The sequence below is a fragment of the Hyperolius riggenbachi genome, chromosome 3, assembly GCF_040937935.1.
Source record: "Hyperolius riggenbachi isolate aHypRig1 chromosome 3, aHypRig1.pri, whole genome shotgun sequence".
Classification (NCBI taxonomy): domain Eukaryota; kingdom Metazoa; phylum Chordata; class Amphibia; order Anura; family Hyperoliidae; genus Hyperolius; species Hyperolius riggenbachi.
In genome coordinates, this window is record NC_090648.1 from 514,109,128 (window position 1) to 514,134,449 (window position 25,322).

The following is a 25,322-nucleotide window of genomic DNA, read 5'->3' on the forward strand; positions in this document are numbered from 1 at the left end:
CAATCAGGTGGGAAATGGCAGTATGGAGCTGGCCTGGCAGACAGGAGGGAAACCACCCAACAAGTATCACGTGTGTGTCTGAATCTACTCTCACATCAGCATTTTGTTTTGTTTTTCATTTTACAAAGATTGCTAGTTCCTTGGCCGTCAGGGTTATCCCATGGCTTAACCACCCAGGGAATAACAGACATAGAAAATCCATATTGTTCAGGGCTTGGTTTGTGGTCCTGGGAACTGGCAACCTGAACAATAAAAGCAACCCCATGTTACCTGCACAAACACATATTGGGATGTGGGTGTCGCAAGCACCCTCTGGTGAGAAAGATACAGGAGACAAAAGCGGGAGCCCAATAGTGTAGTATGTCAAAAACAAATTGGGATAGTAGAAAGTAAGACACTACTCACAAAGGTGGGTTGCAGGGGTGGAACCGACCACAGGAAGCAGGTGGAGACAACAAACCCAAGAGGCTGCCTTTGCTGAATCTTCCAGTTAGTCTGGCACTGTTATTGGCCTGAGGAAGCAGGCTCTGACCCACGAAACGCGTTGCCTGTGCTGCTAATAAAAACCTTTGTCATTACAAAGATTTTTTCATCATTGAGGTAAGCTACCGCAAATTCATTTTTCATTTTAAACTGTTTTTTAGATGCTTTTATACTACACCAGGGCGCCTCTTATACCCTTATTGTGCACAAACACATGTTTAGTGACAGCCACCGTATTCCTCAAGACAAGCCAGCTGCTGTGCTCCTCAGATATGTGGGCAGGCAGTCGTTATGCTCCTCAGATATGTAGGCAGACAGTCACTGTGCTCCTCAGACATGCAGGCAGGCAGTTGCTGTGCTCCTCAGATATGCAGGCAGGCAGTCGCTGTGCTCCTCAGATATGTAGGCAGACAGTAGCTGTGCTCCTCAGATATGTGGGCCAGCAGTTGCTGTGCTCCTCAGATATGTAGGCAGGCAGTCGCTGTGCTCCTCAGACATGCAGGCAGGCAGTCGCTGTGCTCCTCAGCTATGAAGGCAGGCAGTCGCTGTGCTCCTCAGCTATGTAGGCCAGCAGTCGTTGCGGTCCTTAGCTATGTAGGCAGACAGTCGCTGTGCTCCTCAGATATGTAGGCAGGCAGTCGCTGTGCTCCGCAGCTACGTAGGCAGGCAGTTGCCGAACAGTCACTGTGCTCTCAGCTATGTAGGCAGGCAGTCGCTATGCTCTTCCGATATGTAGGCAGGCAGTCGCTGTGCTCCTTAGCTCCTCAGATATGTAGGCAGGCAGTCGCTGTGCTCCTCTGATATGTAAGGTAGGCAGTCAGAGATTGCCGTAGGAGGATACACTTAACATCGTCTTTGGCATTAATCTGGCAGAGCTGTGTGTACACCCGTGTCAGGATCTAGCTTGGATTTCACATACCTACATACTGGCTTTTATAATCACAAAATAATTTTAGGAACATTCAGTACACACAGTCACACACCGTTTTTTTCTGTACGAAGTATAAAGTATGACTTCTGGTCAAATCATCACACAGCAGCTACTTATTATTTTTTTCCTACCGTTTCGGAACATCACATTAAGCTCTGTGCATTCTGACTGCCGTGGCTAATGGATTTCCCAGAAAAAAAATAAAATTCAATTTTGGAGAGCAGAGCATAAATAAATCTTCTCTGAGCAGCCAGCGATTGCTTGTAAACTTACACGACATACCCGCGACGTCATTTCTGAACCCAGTGAGGAATTTGAGAAAAAAAAAAAAACACACTTGTAGCCTAATATTAACATGGAAAAAGCTTTACAATGCTAATTCCTTAAAAAAAAATCCCCACTCTCTTGGTATTAGGCAGTCTTGTATATAGTAAAGCAAACCTGAACTGAAAATGAACTCGTAATGAATTGTCTGTCTAGTAGCAATCGTATACAGAACCTCCTGGCAGTTTCTTATTCCTGTTTTCAGTTTAAGGGGTTACATTTTATCTCTCAAGTCTGTACAGCAGCCATTTCAGTGTGGCACAATCTGGTTCATTCAGTTGTCAACAAAAAAAATTAATGAACATTTTAACTTTTCAGCCCTTTTTTGTCATTTGTAGCGCTTGCTTCAGTTTACCCTTCAGAACAGCCGTGTCTGAATATATTGTACGGTTTCATTAGTATACAGTTAACACTATGAACATTCACAAAGCAGAATATATTAAAAATGACACAGGCAGGTGTCCTGCATCTACCTTATTTCCCAGGTCTCCCTTTGAAGACCTGCTGTGATTATTAAGGTTTATGGCCTCTGCGCCTTTATTGGTGAGTTGGATCTACACATAATGGTGAGTACAGACAGGCGACCACACTTGCACTTCTCAGCTTTGTTACCGATCCCCCCGAGTGAGGCCGGGATAGCGACATGTAAACAGGAGTAGGAACACAGAAAAGAAGCGGTTATACCGTCACATTCCCTTACTTGTTACGGCGATGTTGATTTCTCCTGTGCGTGGCGTGATCTCTCCTTCGTGCGGGAGCTGAGATATAGATGAAGAACGCAGTGATTCCAGAATCAGCGATCCCTCGTCCACGGGGTCACTGGGGGCCGATCCTCGCGTGCTCGGCTGGCTTCTGGTGAGCCGCTCCACATCAAACGCTACATTCTCGCTGCACGGAACATTCGTCTGGGAAATGAAAAGGAACAGGTTTCACTTACAGAGGAATCGTAATGACTTATAGCAAAACATATTGGTAGGTGAACAGAGGCGCCAGAAGGATAAAAGTACATAAAATTTTTTAAAAAATTGCTGGGAGGAAGTGGTGGACTCGCCTCCGTTAAAGCAGACACCAAGGACTGTAAATATATAGATATACACATTTATTGAAAATACCCCAAAGATGCAACGCGTTTCGCGGGCACAGCCCACTTCTTCAGGCAATAAGCAGGGGATAAACAAAAGCAATTCAGTTATAGTAAGCAGAGCACCTCTGCCATAGCAAAACGTCATTTTCAGGGCACCCATTTTACCATGAATTATGCTGGATTCTGCATCAGACACAGCGTATATCTATATCTTACTAGTATTATAAACGCGAAAGTTTGGATGTTTGTTACTCGATCACACAACAATGGCAGAACGGATGTGAATGAAATTTGGCACACATATAGTACATTACCTGGAATAAAGCATATGGCTATTTTTTATCCCCATAACCAAAAAGTGGGCGGAGACAAATACAAATTTCACTGGTAAAATGTAAACTGCAGCTATTCTTACACGGTTAATGGTAGGGTTCTCAAACTTTGCACAGTTGGTCGCTGGGTGACTGGGAATAATATTCAGGAAAGTGGGTGGAGCCTACAAAAGCCAATCAAAATTCACCTATTGATTTTCAAGGGGAATATTTAATTGCTGTCATTCTTGCACTGTTAATGGCACAAGCCTCAAACCTGGTACAGTTGGTCATTGGGTGACTGGGCATCAAATTCATAAAAAGGGGGTGGATCCACAAACAGCCAATCAGATTTGTTTCATTTCAATGCAAAAATATTGATGCCAAAGACCGCAAAGTGCACAAACTTGGTCATTGAGTAATTGAGTGTTAGGGCCAATCTTCCACTACATGCAGATTGGGTGCAGAAAAACTGACACTAATTAATGCCTATGGGAAAATCTGCATCAGACAAATCGCGTTTAGTGGAAACAGGCCCATAGGAATTCATTGGAGTCAGTTTTTCTGCATCCAATCTGCGTGTAGTGGAAATAGGCCCTTAGGGTTAGAAATAGTGGGTGGAGCCAACACCAGCAGGGCCAGATTTATGGAAAGGCCACCATGGCCCGGGCCTTGGGTGGTAGCTGGCCAGGGGCGGCTGGACATGGAAGAGGGATTGCTGCATATGGGAGAAGAGGCTGCAAATGGAATACACAAATTGCAAATAAGGAGCAACACATGGAAGTAGGTAGCTGCTGCCCAAGGGACCTGTATAGAACTGAAGGAGGCTGCTGTACATGAAGGGTAGACATGGAAGAGGGGGCTGCACCAGGAATAGGAGGGGTTGCTGTACATGAAGGGTAGACATGGAAGAGGGGGCTGCACCAGGAATAGGAGGGGCTGCTGTACATGAAGGGTAGACATGGAAGAGGGGGCTGCACCAGGAATAGGAGGGGTTGCTGTACATGAAGGGTAGACATGGAAGAGGGGGCTGCACCAGGAATAGGAGGGGTTGCTGTACATGAAGGGTAGACATGGAAGAGAGGGCTGCACCAGGAATAGGAGGGGTTGCTGTACATGAAGGGTAGACATGGAAGAGGGGGCTGCACCAGGAATAGGAGGGGCTGCTGTACATGAAGGGTAGACATGGAAGAGGGGGCTGCACCAGGAATAGGAGGGGCTGCTGTACATGAAGGTTAGACATGGAAGAGAGGGCTGCACCAGGAATAGGAGGGGTTGCTGTACATGAAGGGTAGACATGGAAGAGGGGGCTGCACCAGGAATAGGAGGGGTTGCTGCACATGAAGGTTAGACATGGAAGAGGGGGCTGCACCAGGAATAGGAGGGGCTGCTGTACATGAAGGTTAGCCATGGGAGAGGGGGCTGCACAAGGAATAGGAGGGGTTGCTGTACATGAAGGTTAGACATGGAAGAGAGGGCTGCACCAGGAATAGGAGGGGTTGCTGTACATGAAGGGTAGACATGGAAGAGGGGGCTGCACCAGGAATAGGAGGGGTTGCTGTACATGAAGGGTAGACATGGAAGAGGGGGCTGCACCAGGAATAGGAGGGGTTGCTGTACATGAAGGGTAGACATGGAAGAGGGGGCTGCACCAGGAATAGGAGGGGCTGCTGTACATGAAGGTTAGACATGGAAGAGAGGGCTGCACCAGGAATAGGAGGGGTTGCTGTACATGAAGGTTAGACATGGAAGAGAGGGCTGCACCAGGAATAGGAGGGGTTGCTGTACATGAAGGGTAGACATGGAAGAGGGGGCTGCACAAGGAATAGGAGGGGTTGCTGTACACGAAGGTTAGACATGGAAGAGAGGGCTGCACCAGGAATAGGAGGGGTTGCTGTACATGAAGGGTAGACATGGAAGAGGGGGCTGCACCAGGAATAGGAGGGGTTGCTGTACATGAAGGGTAGACATGGAAGAGGGGGCTGCACCAGGAATAGGAGGGGCTGCTGTACATTAAGGTTAGACATGGAAGAGGGGGCTGCACAAGGAATAGGAGGGGTTGCTGTACATGAAGGTTAGACATGGAAGAGAGGGCTGCACAAGGAATAGGAGGGGTTGCTGTACATGAAGGTTAGACATGGAAGAGGGGGCTGCACCAGGAATAGGAGGGGTTGCTGTACATGAAGGGTAGACATGGAAGAGGGGGCTGCACCAGGAATAGGAGGGGTTGCTGTACATGAAGGTTAGACATGGAAGAGGGGGCTGCACAAGGAATAGGAGAGGTTGCTGTACATGAAGGTTAGACATGGAAGAGAGGGCTGCACCAGGAATAGGAGGGGTTGCTGTACATGAAGGGTAGACATGGAAGAGGGGGCTGCACCAGGAATAGGAGGGGCTGCTGTACATGAAGGTTAGACATGGAAGAGGGGGCTGAACCAGGAATAGGAGGGGCTGCTGTACATGAAGGTTAGACATGGAAGAGGGGGCTGCACCAGGAATAGGAGGGGCTGCTGTACATGAAGGTTAGACATGGAAGAGAGGGCTGCACCAGGAATAGGAGGGGTTGCTGTACATGAAGGGTAGACATGGAAGAGGGGGCTGCACCAGGAATAGGAGGGGCTGCTGTACATGAAGGTTAGACATGGAAGAGGGGGCTGCACCAGGAATAGGAGGGGCTGCTGTACATGAAGGTTAGACATGGAAGAGAGGGCTGCACCAGGAATAGGAGGGGTTGCTGTACATGAAGGTTAGACATGGAAGAGGGGGCTGCACAAGGAATAGGAGGGGTTGCTGTACATGAAGGTTAGACATGGAAGAGGGGGCTGCACCAGGAATAGGAGGGGTTGCTGTACATGAAGGGTAGACATGGAAGAGGGGGCTGCACCAGGAATAGGAGGGGCTGCTGTACATGAAGGTTAGACATGGAAGAGAGGGCTGCACCAGGAATAGGAGGGGTTGCTGTACATAAAGGGTAGACATGGAAGAGAGGGCTGCACCAGGAATAGGAGGGGTTGCTGTACATGAAGGGTAGACATGGAAGAGAGGGCTGCACAAGGAATAGGAGGGGTTGCTGTACATGAAGGTTAGACATGGAAGAGGGGGCTGCATCAGGAATAGGAGGGGTTGCTGTACATGAAGGGTAGACATGGAAGAGAGGGCTGCACCAGGAATAGGAGGGGTTGCTGTACATGAAGGGTAGACATGGAAGAGGGGGCTGCACCAGGAATAGGAGGGGTTGCTGTACATGAAGGGTAGACATGGAAGAGGGGGCTGCACCAGGAATAGGAGGGGCTGCTGTACATGAAGGTTAGACATGGAAGAGGGGGCTGCACAAGGAATAGGAGGGGTTGCTGTACATGAAGGTTAGACATGGAAGAGAGGGCTGCACAAGGAATAGGAGGGGTTGCTGTACATGAAGGTTAGACATGGAAGAGGGGGCTGCACCAGGAATAGGAGGGGTTGCTGTACATGAAGGGTAGACATGGAAGAGGGGACTGCACCAGGAATAGGAGGGGTTGCTGTACATGAAGGTTAGACATGGAAGAGGGGGCTGCACAAGGAATAGGAGAGGTTGCTGTACATGAAGGTTAGACATGGAAGAGAGGGCTGCACCAGGAATAGGAGGGGTTGCTGTACATGAAGGTTAGACATGGAAGAGGGGGCTGCACAAGGAATAGGAGAGGTTGCTGTACATGAAGGTTAGACATGGAAGAGAGGGCTGCACCAGGAATAGGAGGGGTTGCTGTACATGAAGGGTAGACATGGAAGAGGGGGCTGCACCAGGAATAGGAGGGGCTGCTGTACATGAAGGTTAGACATGGAAGAGGGGGCTGAACCAGGAATAGGAGGGGCTGCTGTACATGAAGGTTAGACATGGAAGAGGGGGCTGCACCAGGAATAGGAGGGGCTGCTGTACATGAAGGTTAGACATGGAAGAGAGGGCTGCACCAGGAATAGGAGGGGTTGCTGTACATGAAGGGTAGACATGGAAGAGGGGGCTGCACCAGGAATAGGAGGGGCTGCTGTACATGAAGGTTAGACATGGAAGAGGGGGCTGCACCAGGAATAGGAGGGGCTGCTGTACATGAAGGTTAGACATGGAAGAGAGGGCTGCACCAGGAATAGGAGGGGTTGCTGTACATGAAGGTTAGACATGGAAGAGGGGGCTGCACAAGGAATAGGAGGGGTTGCTGTACATGAAGGTTAGACATGGAAGAGGGGGCTGCACCAGGAATAGGAGGGGTTGCTGTACATGAAGGGTAGACATGGAAGAGGGGGCTGCACCAGGAATAGGAGGGGTTGCTGTACATAAAGGGTAGACATGGAAGAGAGGGCTGCACCAGGAATAGGAGGGGTTGCTGTACATGAAGGGTAGACATGGAAGAGAGGGCTGCACAAGGAATAGGAGGGGTTGCTGTACATGAAGGTTAGACATGGAAGAGGGGGCTGCATCAGGAATAGGAGGGGTTGCTGTACATGAAGGGTAGACATGGAAGAGAGGGCTGCACCAGGAATAGGAGGGGTTGCTGTACATGAAGGTTAGACATGGAAGAGGGGGCTGCACCAGGAATAGGAGGGGTTGCTGTACATGAAGGGTAGACATGGAAGAGAGGGCTGCACAAGGAATAGGAGGGGTTGCTGTACATGAAGGTTAGACATGGAAGAGGGGGCTGCACCAGGAATAGGAGGGGCTGCTGTACATGAAGGTTAGACATGGAAGAGAGGGCTGCACCAGGAATAGGAGGGGTTGCTGTACATGAAGGGTAGACATGGAAGAGAGGGCTGCACCAGGAAAAGGAGGGGTTGCTGTACATGAAGGTTAGACATGAAAGAGGGGGCTGCACCAGGAATAGGAGGGGTTGCCGTACATGAAGGGTAGACATGGAAGAGAGGGCTGCACAAGGAAATGGAGGGGTTGCTGTACATGAAGGTTAGACATGGAAGAGGGGGCTGCACCAGGAATAGGAGGGGCTGCTGTACATGAAGGTTAGACATGGAAGAGAGGGCTGCACCAGGAATAGGAGGGGTTGCTGTACATGAAGGTTAGACATGGAAGAGGGGGCTGCACCAGGAATAGGAGGGGTTGCTGTACATGAAGGGTAGACATGGAAGAGAGGGCTGCACACGGAATAGGAGGGGTTGCTGTACATGAAGGTTAGACATGGAAGAGGGGGCTGCACCAGGAATAGGAGGGGTTGCTGTACATGAAGGTTAGACATGGAAGAGGGGGCTGCACCAGGAATAGGAGGGGTTGCTGAACATGAAAGGGAAACTGCAAGAAAGCTGGCCTAGGGGCGGAAAATGCACAAATTCGGCCTTGAACACCAGCCAAATACATACCCGGGTAATGCCGGGCCATCAGCTGGTATTGCTATATATGGGTCTGTAACCTCGCCCTCCCAGTGATGTCACAGCCTAGGCAATGATGTCACACAGCCTTCTTCCCCAGAGCACTCTAGGAGACCAGTTTCTGCTCCTCTACACTCTTTCCTCAGCCAGATAAAATGGTTTTGGCTTCTGTTTGCATTTCGTGACAGTACAGGACAGCAGCTGATTTCTGTCACCAGAGTATGTACAATGCATCTGCCTAAAAGTGATACAATCAAATTGATCGATTTTCTCATTTTCAATAAAACCAATCTGTCAAAAAAGAACAAAAAACCTTTATTGTGTGTAAAAACGATTGAATTTTCCAAAAACGATTGATTTTTTCTGGTGATCGCCAAAACCCTAAATTACCCTTAAAGGAATCATCAAGCGTTTTATGCTACCTTTAGATCTACTTACCCGGGGCTTCCTGCAGCCGACATGTCCCCCGCAGCATCTCCTCTCGCAACCACCAAGCCGGCGTTCCCGCCAGTGCAGAGGACCTCCTCTACTGCGTGAGCGCCGCTGTCAATCACTCGCACGTGGGCTCGAGCGCTCTGCGCAGGCGCAGTGGAGGAGGTCGGCCTCTGCACTGGCGGGGACCCTGGAGCGGCAGCTGGGAGCGGAGATGCTGCGGGGGATATGTCGGCTGCAGGAAGGCCCAGGTAAGTAGATCTAAAGGTAGCATAAAACGCTTGATGATTCCTTTAAGCGGTTTGCGTGCTATAGCATTAGTGCTTTAGCCGTGCCCAGCCTCCACGCTCGGTGCCGAGCGCCAAAACCACCCGCTTTGCTCTACTCTCCCACCTATGCACATAAATGCAAAGCAGTGGCTGTGCACACATACAAACTCCAACTTTTCATAATTATTCTACCATTTGTCCTGGATTTTCTGAAAAATTGATAATTCATGTATGGTACCTCGGCCCAATTTTTTTTTTGATCAATTGTAATAATCGGGAATTGTGTATGGTCACTATAACTGTCATTAGGTAATTGCTGTATTTCATAAGTGGGGGTAATTGCTGCTAAGCATATGAAGGGTAACTGCTGCATTTTAAATGTAGCATGATTGCTGCATTGCTAATTGCTGCCTTTCATATGTGAGGTGGTTGAGGCATTTCAAATGTGGCATGCTTAATGCATTTCATTTGTGGAGGTTATTGCTGCATTTCAAAAGTGGGGTGGTTGAAATCAGGAAATTAGGTACCTCGATTTTTAGTTTTATTTGACCAAGCAGAAAAATAAATAAGATTTTCAGATAAAAAAAAAAACGAAAAAAAAAAGTGAATTGAATATGGTCACCGTGACCGACACAGGACAGTACTCACTGGCAGGTAATCTTATTCATTCTCTCGTCTGTCTAGGTAATGGACTACATGCCAGCAAAGTGAGGCACTCAGGTATTAGTGTGCTCCGGCTTTGATGTTGGTATGAGATAGTCTGAGTACTCTTATCCTCTGCGCAGCTCATCTGAGGCACTCTACAAATAGAATGGCTTTTAGTGGGTCATGTACTAGTCTTATAGAAAGACAAAGAGATGGATGTGGAGCGGATATTGAAGACTGGCTGCCACGCTGCACACATGCAGGAAGGGATGATTATTAATATTATTATTTATTATTATTTAGTATTTATATAGCGCCGACATATTACGCAGCGCTGTACAATGTATATATATATCTTGTCACTAACTGTCCCTCAAAGGAGCTCACAATCTAATCCCTACCATTGCCATATGTCTATATTATGTAGTGTAAGTACTGTAGTCTAGGGTCAATTTTAGGGGGAGCCAATTAACTTATCCGTATGTTTTTGGAATGTGGGAGGAAACCGGAGTGCCCGGAGGAAACCCACGCAGACACAGAGAGAACATACAAACTCTTTGCAGATACTGCCCTAGCTGGGATTCGAACCAGGGACCCAGCGCTGCAAGGCGAGAGAGCTAACCACTACGCCACCGTGCAGCACTATGACCTGCAGCCGCTTCTCCCAGCATTCCACGCTGCAGACATGCAGGAAGGGATGATTGTGCAGCACTATGACCTGCAGCAGCTTCTCCCAGCATTCCACGCTGCAGACATGCAGGAAGGGATGATTGTGCAGCACTATGACCAGCAGCAGCTTCTCCCAGCATTCCACGCTGCACACATGCAGGAAGGGATGATTGTGCAGCACTATGACCTGCAGCAGCTTCTCCCAGCATTCCACGCTGCAGACATGCAGGAGGGATGATTGTGCAGCACTATGACCAGCAGCAGCTTCTCCCAGCATTCCACGCTGCACACACGCAGGAAGGGATGATTGTGCAGCACTATGACCTGCAGCAGCTTCTCCCAGCATTCCACGCTGCAGACATGCGGGAAGGGATGATTGTGCAGCACTATGACCTGCAGCAGCTTCTCCCAGCATTCCACGCTGCAGACATGCAGGAAGGGATGATTGTGCAGCACTATGACCAGCAGCAGCTTCTCCCAGCATTCCACGCTGCACACACGCAGGAAGGGATGATTGTGCAGCACTATGACCTGCAGCAGCTTCTCCCAGCATTCCACGCTGCAGACATGCAGGAAGGGATGATTGTGCAGCACTATGACCTGCAGCAGCTTCTCCCAGCATTCCACGCTGCAGACATGCAGGAAGGGATGATTGTGCAGTACTATGACCAGCAGCAGCTTCTCCCAGCATTCCACGCTGCACACATGCAGGAAGGGATGATTGTGCAGCACTATGACCTGCAGCAGCTTCTCCCAGCATTCCACGCTGCAGACATGCAGGAAGGGATGATTGTGCAGCACTATGACCAGCAGCAGCTTCTACCAGCATTCCACGCTGCACACACGCAGGAAGGGATGATTGTGCAGCACTATGACCTGCAGCAGCTTCTCCCAGCATTCCACGCTGCAGACATGCAGGAAGGGATGATTGTGCAGCACTATGACCTGCAGCAGCTTCTCCCAGCATTCCACGCTGCAGACATGCAGGAAGGGATGATTGTGCAGCACTATGACCTGCAGTAGCTTCTCCCAGCATTCCACGCTGCACACATGCAGGAAGGGATGATTGTGCAGCACTATGACCTGCAGCAGCTTCTCTCAGCATTCCACGCTGCAGACATGCAGGAAGGGATGATTGTGCAGCACTATGACCTGCAGCAGCTTCTCCCAGCATTCCACGCTGCACACATGCAGGAAGGGATGATTGTGCAGCACTATGACCTGCAGCAGCTTCTCCCAGCATTCCACGCTGCAGACATGCAGGAGGGATGATTGTGCAGCACTATGACCAGCAGCAGCTTCTCCCAGCATTCCACGCTGCAGACATGCAGGAAGGGATGATTGTGCAGCACTATGACCTGCAGCCGCTTCTCCCAGCATTCCACGCTGCACACATGCAGGAAGGGATGATTGTGCAGCACTATGACCTGCAGCAGCTTCTCCCAGCATTCCACGCTGCACACATGCAGGAAGGGATGATTGTGCAGCACTATGACCTGCAGCAGCTTCTCCCAGCATTCCACGCTGCACACATGCAGGAAGGGATGATTGTGCAGCACTATGACCTGCAGCAGCTTCTCCCAGCATTCCACGCTGCACACATGCAGGAAGGGATGATTGTGCAGCACTCTGACCTGCAGCAGCTTCTCCCAGCATTCCACGCTGCACACATGCAGGAAGGGATGATTGTGCAGCACTATGACCTGCAGCAGCTTCTCCCAGCATTCCACGCTGCAGACATGCAGGAAGGGATGATTGTGCAGCACTATGACCTGCAGCAGCTTCTCCCAGCATTCCACGCTGCAGACATGCAGGAAGGGATGATTGTGCAGCACTATGACCAGCAGCAGCTTCTCCCAGCATTCCACGCTGCACACACGCAGGAAGGGATGATTGTGCAGCACTATGACCTGCAGCAGCTTCTCCCAGCATTCCACGCTGCACACACGCAGGAAGGGATGATTGTGCAGCACTATGACCTGCAGCAGCTTCTCCCAGCATTCCACGCTGCACACATGCAGGAAGGGATGATTGTGCAGCACTATGACCTGCAGCAGCTTCTCCCAGCATTCCACGCTGCACACATGCAGGAAGGGATGATTGTGCAGCACTATGACCTGCAGCAGCTTCTCCCAGCATTCCACGCTGCACACATGCAGGAAGGGATGATTGTGCAGCACTATGACCTGCAGCAGCTTCTCCCAGCATTCCACGCTGCAGACATGCAGGAAGGGATGATTGTGCAGCACTATGACCTGCAGCAGCTTCTCCCAGCATTCCACGCTGCACACATGCAGGAAGGGATGATTGTGCAGCACTATGACCTGCAGCAGCTTCTCCCAGCATTCCACGCTGCACACATGCAGGAAGGGATGATTGTGCAGCACTGTGACCTGCAGCAGCTTCTCCCAGCATTCCACGCTGCAGACATGCAGGAAGTGATGATTGTGCAGCACTATGACCTGCAGCAGCTTCTCCCAGCATTCCACGCTGCAGACATGCAGGAAGTGATGATTGTGCAGCACTATGACCTGCAGCAGCTTCTCCAGCATTCCACGCTGCACACATGCAGGAAGGGATGATTGTGCAGCACTATGACCTGCAGCAGCTTCTCCCAGCATTCCACACTGCACACATGCAGGAAGGGATGATTGTGCAGCACTATGACCAGCAGCAGCTTCTCCCAGCATTCCACGCTTCACACACGCAGGAAGGGATGATTGTGCAGCACTATGACCAGCAGCAGCTTCTCCCAGCATTCCACGCTGCACACACGCAGGAAGGGATGATTGTGCAGCACTATGACCTGCAGCAGCTTCTCCCAGCATTCCACGCTGCACACATGCAGGAAGGGATGATTGTGCAGCACTATGACCTGCAGCAGCTTCTCTCAGCATTCCACGCTGCAGACATGCAGGAAGGGATGATTGTGCAGCACTATGACCAGCAGCAGCTTCTCCCAGCATTCCACGCTGCACACATGCAGGAAGGGATGATTGTGCAGCACTATGACCTGCAGCAGCTTCTCTCAGCATTGCACGCTGCACACATGCAGGAAGGGATGATTGTGCAGCACTATGACCTGCAGCAGCTTCTCCCAGCATTCCACGCTGCAGACATGCAGGAAGGGATGATTGTGCAGCACTATGACCTGCAGCCGCTTCTCCCAGCATTCCACGCTGCAGACATGCAGGAAGGGATGATTGTGCAGCACTATGACCTGCAGCAGCTTCTCCCAGCATTCCACGCTGCACACACGCAGGAAGGGATGATTGTGCAGCACTATGACCTGCAGCAGCTTCTCCCAGCATTCCACGCTGCACACATGCAGGAAGGGATGATTGTGCAGCACTATGACCAGCAGCAGCTTCTCCCAGCATTCCACGCTGCAGACATGCAGGAAGGGATGATTGTGCAGCACTATGACCAGCAGCAGCTTCTCCCAGCATTCCACGCTGCAGACATGCAGGAAGGGATGATTGTGCAGCACCTCTGACCTGCAGCAGCTTCTCCCAGCATTCCACGCTGCAGACATGCAGGAGGGATGATTGTGCAGCACTATGACCAGCAGCAGCTTCTCCCAGCATTCCACGCTGCACACACGCAGGAAGGGATGATTGTGCAGCACTATGACCTGCAGCAGCTTCTCCCAGCATTCCACGCTGCACACATGCAGGAAGGGATGATTGTGCAGCACTATGACCAGCAGCAGCTTCTCCCAGCATTCCACGCTGCAGACATGCAGGAAGGGATGATTGTGCAGCACTATGACCTGCAGCAGCTTCTCCCAGCATTCCACGCTGCACACATGCAGGAAGGGATGATTGTGCAGCACTATGACCTGCAGCAGCTTCTCCCAGCATTCCACGCTGCAGACATGCAGGAAGGGATGATTGTGCAGCACTATGACCTGCAGCAGCTTCTCCCAGCATTCCACGCTGCACACACGCAGGAAGGGATGATTGTGCAGCACTATGACCTGCAGCAGCTTCTCCCAGCATTCCACGCTGCACACATGCAGGAAGGGATGATTGTGCAGCACTATGACCAGCAGCAGCTTCTCCCAGCATTCCACGCTGCACACATGCAGGAAGGGATGATTGTGCAGCACTATGACCTGCAGCAGCTTCTCCCAGCATTCCACGCTGCAGACATGCAGGAAGGGATGATTGTGCAGCACTATGACCAGCAGCAGCTTCTCCCAGCATTCCACGCTGCACACATGCAGGAAGGGATGATTGTGCAGCACTATGACCAGCAGCAGCTTCTCCCAGCATTCCACGCTGCACACATGCAGGAGGGATGATTGTGCAGCACTATGACCAGCAGCAGCTTCTCCCAGCATCCCACGCTGCAGACATGCAGGAAGGGATGATTGTGCAGCACTATGACCTGCAGCAGCTTCTCCCAGCATTCCACGCTGCACACAAGTGACATGAATATATATATATGTGATAACCTCCTCCTGTCCATCAGTCATTGGGATTCACAAAGGACTTCAAGGCCCGTATAATTTCACCAGGCCGCAGGCTGAGTGCGTTTATAAGAGGTCGGGTTACTTCAAGGTGAAATATAACATTTCTCATTCACTGCATATGTCATTCCTAGCAGGCTAAATGTCAGAACGTCCTTAAAGAGGACCTGTAGTGACATAAAGTAGAAAACAGCCAATTGTTCAGGATGCCCACTTTTACGGTAATATTTCGTATTTTCCGCACCAGAAACATATAGTTATCTATAGCCTTTATTTATGTACTGTATTTTTGGACTAGAAGACTCACTTTTTCTCCCCTAAAAGTGAGGAAAAAAGTCACTGCGTCGTATAATCCAAATGCAGGGAGGTTCCTGACTTGTGAGTGCCTGCTGATACTAGCCTCCAACCTGCCGCAATGTCAGGGACTCCCTGTACTGTGTCCATGCAGAGGACACGGGGGGGGGGGGGGGGGACAAACAGAGGACACAAGGGGGCATATAGGAGGAAACAAGGGGACACAAAGGGGCATAGAGGAGGACACAAAGGAGGACACATGGGGACACAAAAGGGCATAGAGGAGGACACAAAGGGGCATAGAGGAAGGCACAAGAGGGACACAAAGGGACATAGAGGGGGACACATGGGGGACACAAAGGGGCATAGAGGAAGGCACAAGAGGGACACAAAGGGGCATAGAGGAGGACACAAAGGGGCATAGAGGAAGGCACAAGAGGGACACAAAGGGGCATAGAGAAGGACACAAAGGGAAACAAAGGGGCATAGAGGAGGACACAAGGGGGCATAGAGGGGGACACAAAGGGGCATAGAGGAAGGCACAAGGGGACACAAAGGGGCATAGAGGAGGACACAAGGGGGACACAAAGGGGCATAGAGGAAGGCACAAGGGGGACACAAAGGGGCATAGAGGAGGACACAAAGGGGATACAAAGGGGCATAGAGTAGGACACAAGGGGACACAGAGGAGCATAAAGGAGGACACAAGGGGCATAGAGGAGGACACAAGGGGACACAAAGGGGCATAGAGGAGGATACAAGTGGACACAAAGGGGTATAGAGGAGGACACAGGGGATACAAAGGGGCATAGAGTAGGACACAAGGGAGCATAAAGGAGGAAACAAAGGGGCATAGAGGACGACACAAGGGGAAACAATGGGGCATAGAGGACACAAGGGGGACACAAAGGGGCATAGAGGAGGACACAAAGGGGCATAGAGGAGGACACAAGGGGGACACAAAGGGGCATAGAGGACACAGGGGGACACAAAGGGGCATAGAGGAGGACACAGGGGGACACAAAGGGGCATAGAGGAAGACACAAAGGGGCATAGAGGAGGACAAAGGGGGACACAAACGGGCATAGAGGAGGACACAAGGGGGACACAAAGGGGCATAGAGGAGGACACAAGGGGGACACAAAGGGGTATAGAGGAGGACACAAGGGGGACACAAAGGGGCATATAGGAGGACACAAGGGGGACACAAAGGGGCATAGAGGATGACACAAGGGGGAGAGCCTATAGAGTGCCCCCTAGTGGCTGCAGCTCTGGCCTAACACTGCTACTGCCTATAGAGCGCCCCCTGGTGGCTGCAGCTCTGGCCTAACATTGCTATTGCCTATAGAGCTCCCCCTAGTGGCTACAGCTCTGACGCTTTTGGTCCTCCAGGAGAAAAGCGCAATATAAATGTTCTGTGTCTTGTCTTGTCTAATAGGGATTGGGTGTCAAAATCACGTATTTTTCAGATGATAAGTAATTTTTCTCCCCCACAAGGTGACTGTGTCTTATAGTCGGAATGTACGATAGAGTACAGATTGCAGAGGAAGCCCTTACCTATCCGTCCCCGCGCTCCAAGTCCCCATCTTCTTCTTCACATCTCCGGCCATCATCTGCCCCAGGCCTCCTCCATCTGCTGCTGCTAGACAGGGTCTCTTGTACCACCCGTAGACAATGCCCTTATATTGGGGCCTATTGCTACTAGCCTCATATGACGACTTGCTGGCCGGATCCCACACATGTACAGAGCATTGTCTGTGAATAGAATCCAATAGCAGCGATGGACCGATTATAAAATGAGGCTACACTGAGTGGCGAGTTCTAATTTAGGAAATGACAATGCTCTGTATATTAAACAGCGAGGCAGGGAGAGCAGCGATGATAATATTGCTGGAGGAGCCAGTCTCTGGAGGAGAACATTGCCAGAGGCACACGCTGTAGAGAAACATGCCCAAGGTCACAGCCAGAGACCACACAGGAATTCATAGAGAGGAAGATTATTATTTAGTATTTCTACACCGCCGACATCTTCCGTAGCACTGTACATAGCGAGTGCATAGTCATGTCACTGACTGTCCTCAGAGGAGCTCACAATCTAATCCTACCATAGTCATAGTGTAATGTCCTACCATATTATTATTATGTATTTATATAGCACTGACATCTTCTGCAGCACATTACAGAGTACATAGTCATGTCACTGACTGTCCTCAGAGGAGCTCACACTCTAATCCAACCATAGTCATAGTCTAATGTCCTACCATATTATTATTATGTATTTATTTAGCACTGACATCTTCTGCAGCACATTACAGAGTACATAGTCATGTCACTGACTGTCCTCAGAGGAGCTCACACTCTAATCCTACCATAGTCATAGTCTAATGTCCTACCATATTATTATTATGTATTTATATAGCACTGACATCTCCTGCAGCACATTACAGAGTACATAGTCATGTCACTGACTGTCCTCAGAGGAGCTCACACTCTAATCTTACCATAGTCCTAGTCTAATGTCCTACCATATTATTATTATGTATTTATATAGCACTGACATCTTCTGCAGCACATTACAGAGTACATAGTGATGTCACTGACTGTCCTCAGAGGAGCTCACACTCTAATCCTACCATAGTCATAGTCTAATGTCCTACCATATTATTATTATGTATTTATATAGCACTGACATCTTCTGCAGCACATTACAGAGTACATAGTCATGTCACTGACTGTCCTCAGAGGAGCTCACACTCTAATCCTGCCATAATTATAGTCTAATGTCCTACCATATTATTATTATGTATTTGTATAGCACTGACATCTTCTGCAGCACATTACAGAGTACATAGTCATGTCACTGACTGTCCTCAGAGGAGCTCACACTCTAATCTTACCATAGTCCTAGTCTAATGTCCTACCATATTATTATTATGTATTTATATAGCACTGACATCTTCTCCAGCACATTACAGAGTACATAGTCATGTCACTGACTGTCCTCAGAGGAGCTCACACTCTAATCTTACCATAGTCCTAGTCTAATGTCCTACCATATTATTATTATGTATTTATACAGCACTGACATCTTCTGCAGCACATTACAGAGTACATAGTCATGTCACTGACTGTCCTCAGAGGAGCTCACACTCTAATCCTACCATAGTCATAGTCTAATGTCCTACGATATTATTATTATGTATTTGTATAGCACTGACATCTTCTGCAGCACATTACAGAGTACATAGTCATGTCACTGACTGTCCTCAGAGGAGCTCACACTCTAATCCTACCATAGTCCTAGTCTAATGTCCTACCATATTATTATTATGTATTTATACAGCACTGACATCTTCTGCAGCACATTACAGAGTACATAGTCATGTCACTGACTGTCCTCAGAGGAGCTCACACTCTAATCCTACCATAGTCATAGTCTAATGTCCTACCATATTATTATTATGTATTTATATAGCACTGACATCTTCTGCAGCACATTACAGAGTACATAGTCATGTCACTGACTGTCCTCAGAGGAGCTCACACTCTAATCCTGCCATAATTATAGTCTAATGTCCTACCATATTATTATTATGTATTTATATAGCACTGACATCTCCTGCAGCACTTTACAGAGTACATAGTCATGTCACTGACTGTCCTCAGAGGAGCTCACACTTGTATCCTACCATTGTCATAGTGTAATGTCCTACCATATTATTATTATGTATTTATATAGCACTGACATCTCCTGCAGCACATTACAGAGTACATAGTCATGTCACTGACTGTCCTCAGAGGAGCTCACACTCTAATCTTACCATAGTCATAGCCTAATGTCCTACCATATTATTATTATGTATTTATATAGCACTGACATCTTCTGCAGCACATTACAGAGTACATAGTCATGTCACTGACTGTCCTCAGAGGAGCTCACAATCTAATCCTACCATAGTCATAGTGTAATGTCCTACCATATTATTATTATGTATTTATACAGCACTGACATCTTCTGCAGCACTGTACAGAGTACATAGCCATGTCACTGACTGTCCTCAGAGGAGCTCACAATCTAATCCTACCATAGTCATAGCCTAATGTCCTACCATATTATTATTATGTATTTATATAGCACTGACATCTTCTGCAGCACATTACAGAGTACATAGTCATGTCACTGACTGTCCTCAGAGGAGCTCACACTCTAATCCTACCATAGTCATAGTCTAATGTCCTACCATATTATTATTATGTATTTATATAGCACTGACATCTTCTGCAGCACATTACAGAGTACATAGTCATGTCACTGACTGTCCTCAGAGGAGCTCACACTCTAATCCTACCATAGTCATAGTGTAATGTCCTACCATATTATTATTATGTATTTATATAGCACTGACATCTTCTGCAGCACATTACAGAGTACATAGTCATGTCACTGACTGTCCTCAGAGGAGCTCACAATCTAATCATACCATAGTCATAGTGTAATGTCCTACCATATTATTATTATGTATTTATACAGCACTGACATCTTCTGCAGCACTGTACAGAGTACATAGCCATGTCACTGACTGTCCTCAGAGGAGCTCACAATCTAATCCTACCATAGTCATAGCCTAATGTCCTACCATATTATTATTATGTATTTATATAGCACTGACATCTTCTGCAGCACATTACAGAGTACATAGTCATGTCACTGACTGTCCTCAGAGGAGCTCACAATCTAATCCTACCATAGTCATAGTGTAATGTCCTACCGCATTATTATTATGTATTTATACAGCACTGACATCTCCTGCAGCACATTACAGAGTACATAGTCATGTCACTGACTGTCCTCAGAGGAGCTCACAATCTAATCCTACCATAGTCATAGTGTAATGTCCTACCGCATTATTATTATGTATTTATATAGCACTGACATCTTCTGCAGCACATTACAGAGTACATAGTCATGTCACTGACTGTCCTCAGAGGAGCTCACAATCTAATCCTACCATAGTCATAGTGTAATGTCCTACGATATTATTATTATGTATTTATACAGCACTGACATCTTCTGCAGCACATTACAGAGTACATAGTCATGTCACTGACTGTCCTCAGAGGAGCTCACAATCTAATCCCTGCCATAGTCATAGTCTAATGTCCTACGATATTATTATTATGTATTTATACAGCACTGACATCTTCTGCAGCACATTACAGAGTACATAGTCATGTCACTGACTGTCCTCGGAGGAGCTCACACTCTAATCCTACCATAGTCATAGTCTAATGTCCTACTATATTATTATGATGTATTTATATAGCACTGACATCTTATGCAGCACTGTACAGAGTACATAGTCATGTCACTGACTGTCCTCAGAGGAGCTCACAATCTAATCCTACCATAGTCATAGTGTAATGTCCTACCATATTATTATTATGTATTTATATAGCACTGACATCTTCTGCAGCACATTACAGAGTACATAGTCATGTCACTGACTGTCCTCAGAGGGGCTCACAATCTAATCCTACCATAGTCATAGTCTAATGTCTTACCATATTATTATTATGTATTTATATAGCACCGACATCTCCTGCAGCACATTACAGAGTACATAGTCATGTCACTGACTGTCCTCAGAGGAGCTCACACTCTAATCCTACCATAGTCATAGTGTAATGTCCTACCATATTATTATTATGTATTTATATAGCACTGACATCTCCTGCAGCACTGTACAGAGTACATAGTCATGTCACTGACTGTCCTCAGAGGAGCTCACACTCTAATCCTACCATAGTCATAGTATAATGTCCTACCATACTATTATTATGTATTTATATAGCACTGACATCTCCTGCAGCACATTACAGAGTACATAGTCATGTCACTGACAGTCCTCAGAGGAGCTCACACTCTAATCCTACCATAGTCATAGTCTAATGTCCTACCATATTATTATTATTATGTATTTATACAGCACTGACATCTTCTGCAGCACATTACAGAGTACATAGTCATGTCACTGACTGTCCTCAGAGGAGCTCACACTCTAATCCTACCATAGTCCTAGTCTAATGTCCTACCGTATTACTATTATTATGTATTTATACAGCACTGACATCTCCTGCAGCACATTACAGAGTACATAGTCATGTCACTGACTGTCCTCAGAGGAGCTCACACTCTAAACCTACCATAGTCATAGTGTAATGTCCTACCATATTATTATTATGTATTTATATAGCACTGACATCTTCTGCAGCACATTACAGAGTACATAGTCATGTCACTGAATGTCCTCAGAGGAGCTCACAATCTAATCCTATCATAGTCATAGTGTAATGTCCTACCATATTATTATTATGTATTTATATAGCACTGACATCTCCTGCAGCACTGTACAGAGTACATAGTCATGTCACTGACTGTCCTCAGAGGGGCTCACAATCTAATCCTACCATAGTCATAGTCTAATGTCTTACCATATTATGATTATGTATTTATATAGCACCGACATCTCCTGCAGCACATTACAGAGTACATAGTCATGTCACTGACTGTCCTCAGAGGAGCTCACACTCTAATCCTACCATAGTCTTAGTCTAATGTCCTACCATATTTTTATTATGTATTTATATAGCACTGACATCTTCTGCAGCACATTACAGAGTACATAGTCATGTCACTGAATGTCCTCAGAGGAGCTCACAATCTAATCCTATCATAGTCATAGTGTAATGTCCTACCATATTATTATTATGTATTTATATAGCACTGACATCTCCTGCAGCACTGTACAGAGTACATAGTCATGTCACTGACTGTCCTCAGAGGAGCTCACAATCTAATCCTACCATAGTCATAGTCTAATGTCCCACCATATTATTATTATGTATTTATATAGCACTGACATCTCCTGCAGCACATTACAGAGTACATAGTCATGTCACTGACTGTCCTCAGAGGAGCTCACACTCTAATCCTACCATAGTCATAGTATAATGTCCTATCATACTATTATTATGTATTTATAAAGCACTGACATCTCCTGCAGCACATTACAGAGTACATAGTCATGTCACTGACTGTCCTCAGAGGAGCTCACACTCTAATCCTACCATAGTCATAGTCTAATGTCCTACCATATTATAATTTTGTATTTATATAGCACTGACATCTCCTGCAGCACTGTACAGAGTACATAGTCATGTCACTGACTGTCCTCAGAGGAGCTCACACTCTAATCCTACCATAGGCCTAGTCTAATGTCCTACCATATTATTATTATGTATTTATATAGCACTGACATCTTCTGCAGCACATTACAGAGTACATAGTCATGTCACTGACTGTCCTCAGAGGGGCTCACAATCTAATCCTACCATAGTCATAGTGTAATTTCCTACCATATTATTATTATATATTTATATAGCACTGACATCTTCTGCAGCACATTACAGAGTACATAGTCATGTCACTGACTGTCCTCAGAGGGGCTCACAATCTAATCCTACCATAGTCATAGTGTAATAGCCTACCATATTATTATTATATATTTATATAGCACTGACATCTTCTGCAGCACATTACACAGTACATAGTCATGTCACTGACTGTCCTCAGAGGAGCTCACACTCTAATCCTACCATAGTCATAGTGTAATGTCCCACCATATTATTATTATTATGTATTTATGTAGTACTGACATCTTCTGCAGCACATTACAGAGTACATAGTCATGTCACTGACTGTCCTCAGAGGATCTTACAATCTAATCCTACCATAGTCATAGTATAATGTCCTATCATACTATTATTATGTATTTATATAGCACTGACATCTCCTGCAGCACATTACAGAGTACATAGTCATGTCACTGACTGTCCTCAGAGGAGCTCACACTCGAATCCTACCATAGTCATAGTCTAATGTCCTACCATATTATTATTATGTATTTATATAGCACTGACATCTCCTGCAGCACTGTACAGAGTACATAGTCATGTCACTGACTGTCCTCAGAGGAGCTCACACTCTAATCCTACCATAGTCCTAGTCTAATGTCCTACCATATTATTATTATGTATTTATATAGCACTGACATCTTCTGCAGCACATTACAGAGTACATAGTCATGTCACTGACTGTCCTCAGAGGGGCTCACAATCTAATCCTACCATAGTCATAGTGTAATGTCCTACCATATTATTAGTATGTATTTATATAGCACTGACATCTTCTGCAGCACATTACAGAATGCATAGTCATGTCACTGACTGTCCTCAGAGGAGCTCACACTCTAATCCTACCATAGTCATAGTCTAATGTCCTACCATATTATTATTATGTATTTATATAGCACTGACATCTTCTGCAGCACTTTACAGAGCACATAGCCATGTCACTGACTGTCCTCAGAGGAGCTCACAATATAATCCTACCATATTCATATGTCTATGTATGTATCGTAGTCTAGGGCCAAATTAAGGGGAAGCCAATTAACTTATCTGTATGTTTTTGGGAGGAGGGAGGAAACCAGAGTGACCGGAGGAAACCAACACACCAACATACCAATGTCTAACATTGGCTGGCCCGCCCCAAAACCGCAGATATATGCACCGTATTCGCCGCACAAAAACAAAAAATATTTGGACAATAAGTTACGGCTAAATAATAAAATGGCGTGTGCCGGCTGCCATGCCATCTGCGGCTATAAATAGCGGGCGCTAGCTATTTCATTCGGCGCCTCTCGCACCCAAATTTCCTCCTTATAGCTGTAATTTGTATGGGAACCTCTGGGGGCAGGGATGATCAGTGAGATGCAAATATTTCCGAGTTCATGCAGGATTTATGTAAATATTTATGCAAATATATGCAGCTTAAAAACAGACCAAACAAGTCCCACTCAGGTTTAAATTGATTGGTCCATTTTCAAGCTGCAGATATTTGCATAAAACTTTACATAAATCTGCATGAACTCGAAACTATTTGCATCTCATCGATCATCCCTAAACTCTTGTTTCCTGCTTTCAGAACGGACAGCCCATGACTTAGCAACTGCCGTTTAAAGTGGACCCAAATTAAAAATACAAGATTTCAGAAATAAAATCTATTTTCTAAATTATAATAATAAATAGCAGCCTTTTTCAGCTGCATGATGACAAATATAAAATATTTTACATTTATTGGAGGAACCCCTCCCTTCCTTTCATATTGCCGGGACAGAATCCGGCAGGCTGGTGGAGTAGGAGGTGTCCTGCAGAGGAGGAATTGCTAATGGCTGCCACCTGTATAACCCTAGTTATGGAAAGGGAAGGGTGAGCATGCACTGAAATGCTCATAGGCTTGAAGGAGTGTTTATTTATCTTTGTATGTGTCAGAGTGGTGCAACTAAATATTTTGAAGTAAAAAAAGGTTTGGTTTGGATCCACTTTAGGGCCCTTTTCCACTAGCAATCGCAATCACAAATCACAAACGCCAGTGATTGCGATTGCGATTTTTCATTAATTCTGTTATGCGATTTGCGATTTTCATTTGCATTGCATTATCATTGTAAAAATCGCTCCAGCAAGCGATTGCGATTTGCGATTAGCGATTTCCAAATCGAATCACTATAGTGGAAAATACTTCTCATGATTTCTATGATAAAGTAACAACCCTAGCGATTTAAAAATCACTAGCGATTTGCGATTTTGCGATTCAGCAATCACAATCGCTCTAGTGGAAAAGGGCCCTTAAAGAGAATCTGTATTGTTAAAATCGCACAAAAGTAAACATACCAGTGCGTTAGGGGACATCTCCTATTACCCTCTGACACAATTTCGCCGCTCCTCGCTGCATTAAAAGTGGTTAAAAACAGTTTTAAAAAGTTTGTTTATAAACAAACAAAATGGCCACCAAAACAGGAAGTAGGTTGATGTACAGTATGTCCACACATAGAAAATACATCCATACACAAGCAGGCTGTATACAGCATTCCTTTTGAATCTCAAGAGATCATTTGTGTGTTTCTTTCCCCCTGCATCTCTCATGCACTGAAGTTTCAGG

General features: G+C 46.8%; 1 protein-coding gene across 4 annotated transcripts in view; it reads right to left on the reverse strand.

Annotated features, from left to right (window-relative positions):
* RNF130 (ring finger protein 130) overlaps positions 1–25,322 on the reverse strand; it is a 397,837-nt gene that overhangs the window by 57,715 nt on the left and 314,800 nt on the right. For all 4 annotated transcript variants that reach the window (XM_068278403.1, XM_068278404.1, XM_068278402.1 and 1 more), the window contains exon 7: positions 2,439–2,643. In XM_068278403.1, the coding sequence (XP_068134504.1) occupies positions 2,439–2,643 (205 nt within the window). The remainder of the gene's footprint in view (positions 1–2,438; positions 2,644–25,322) is intronic.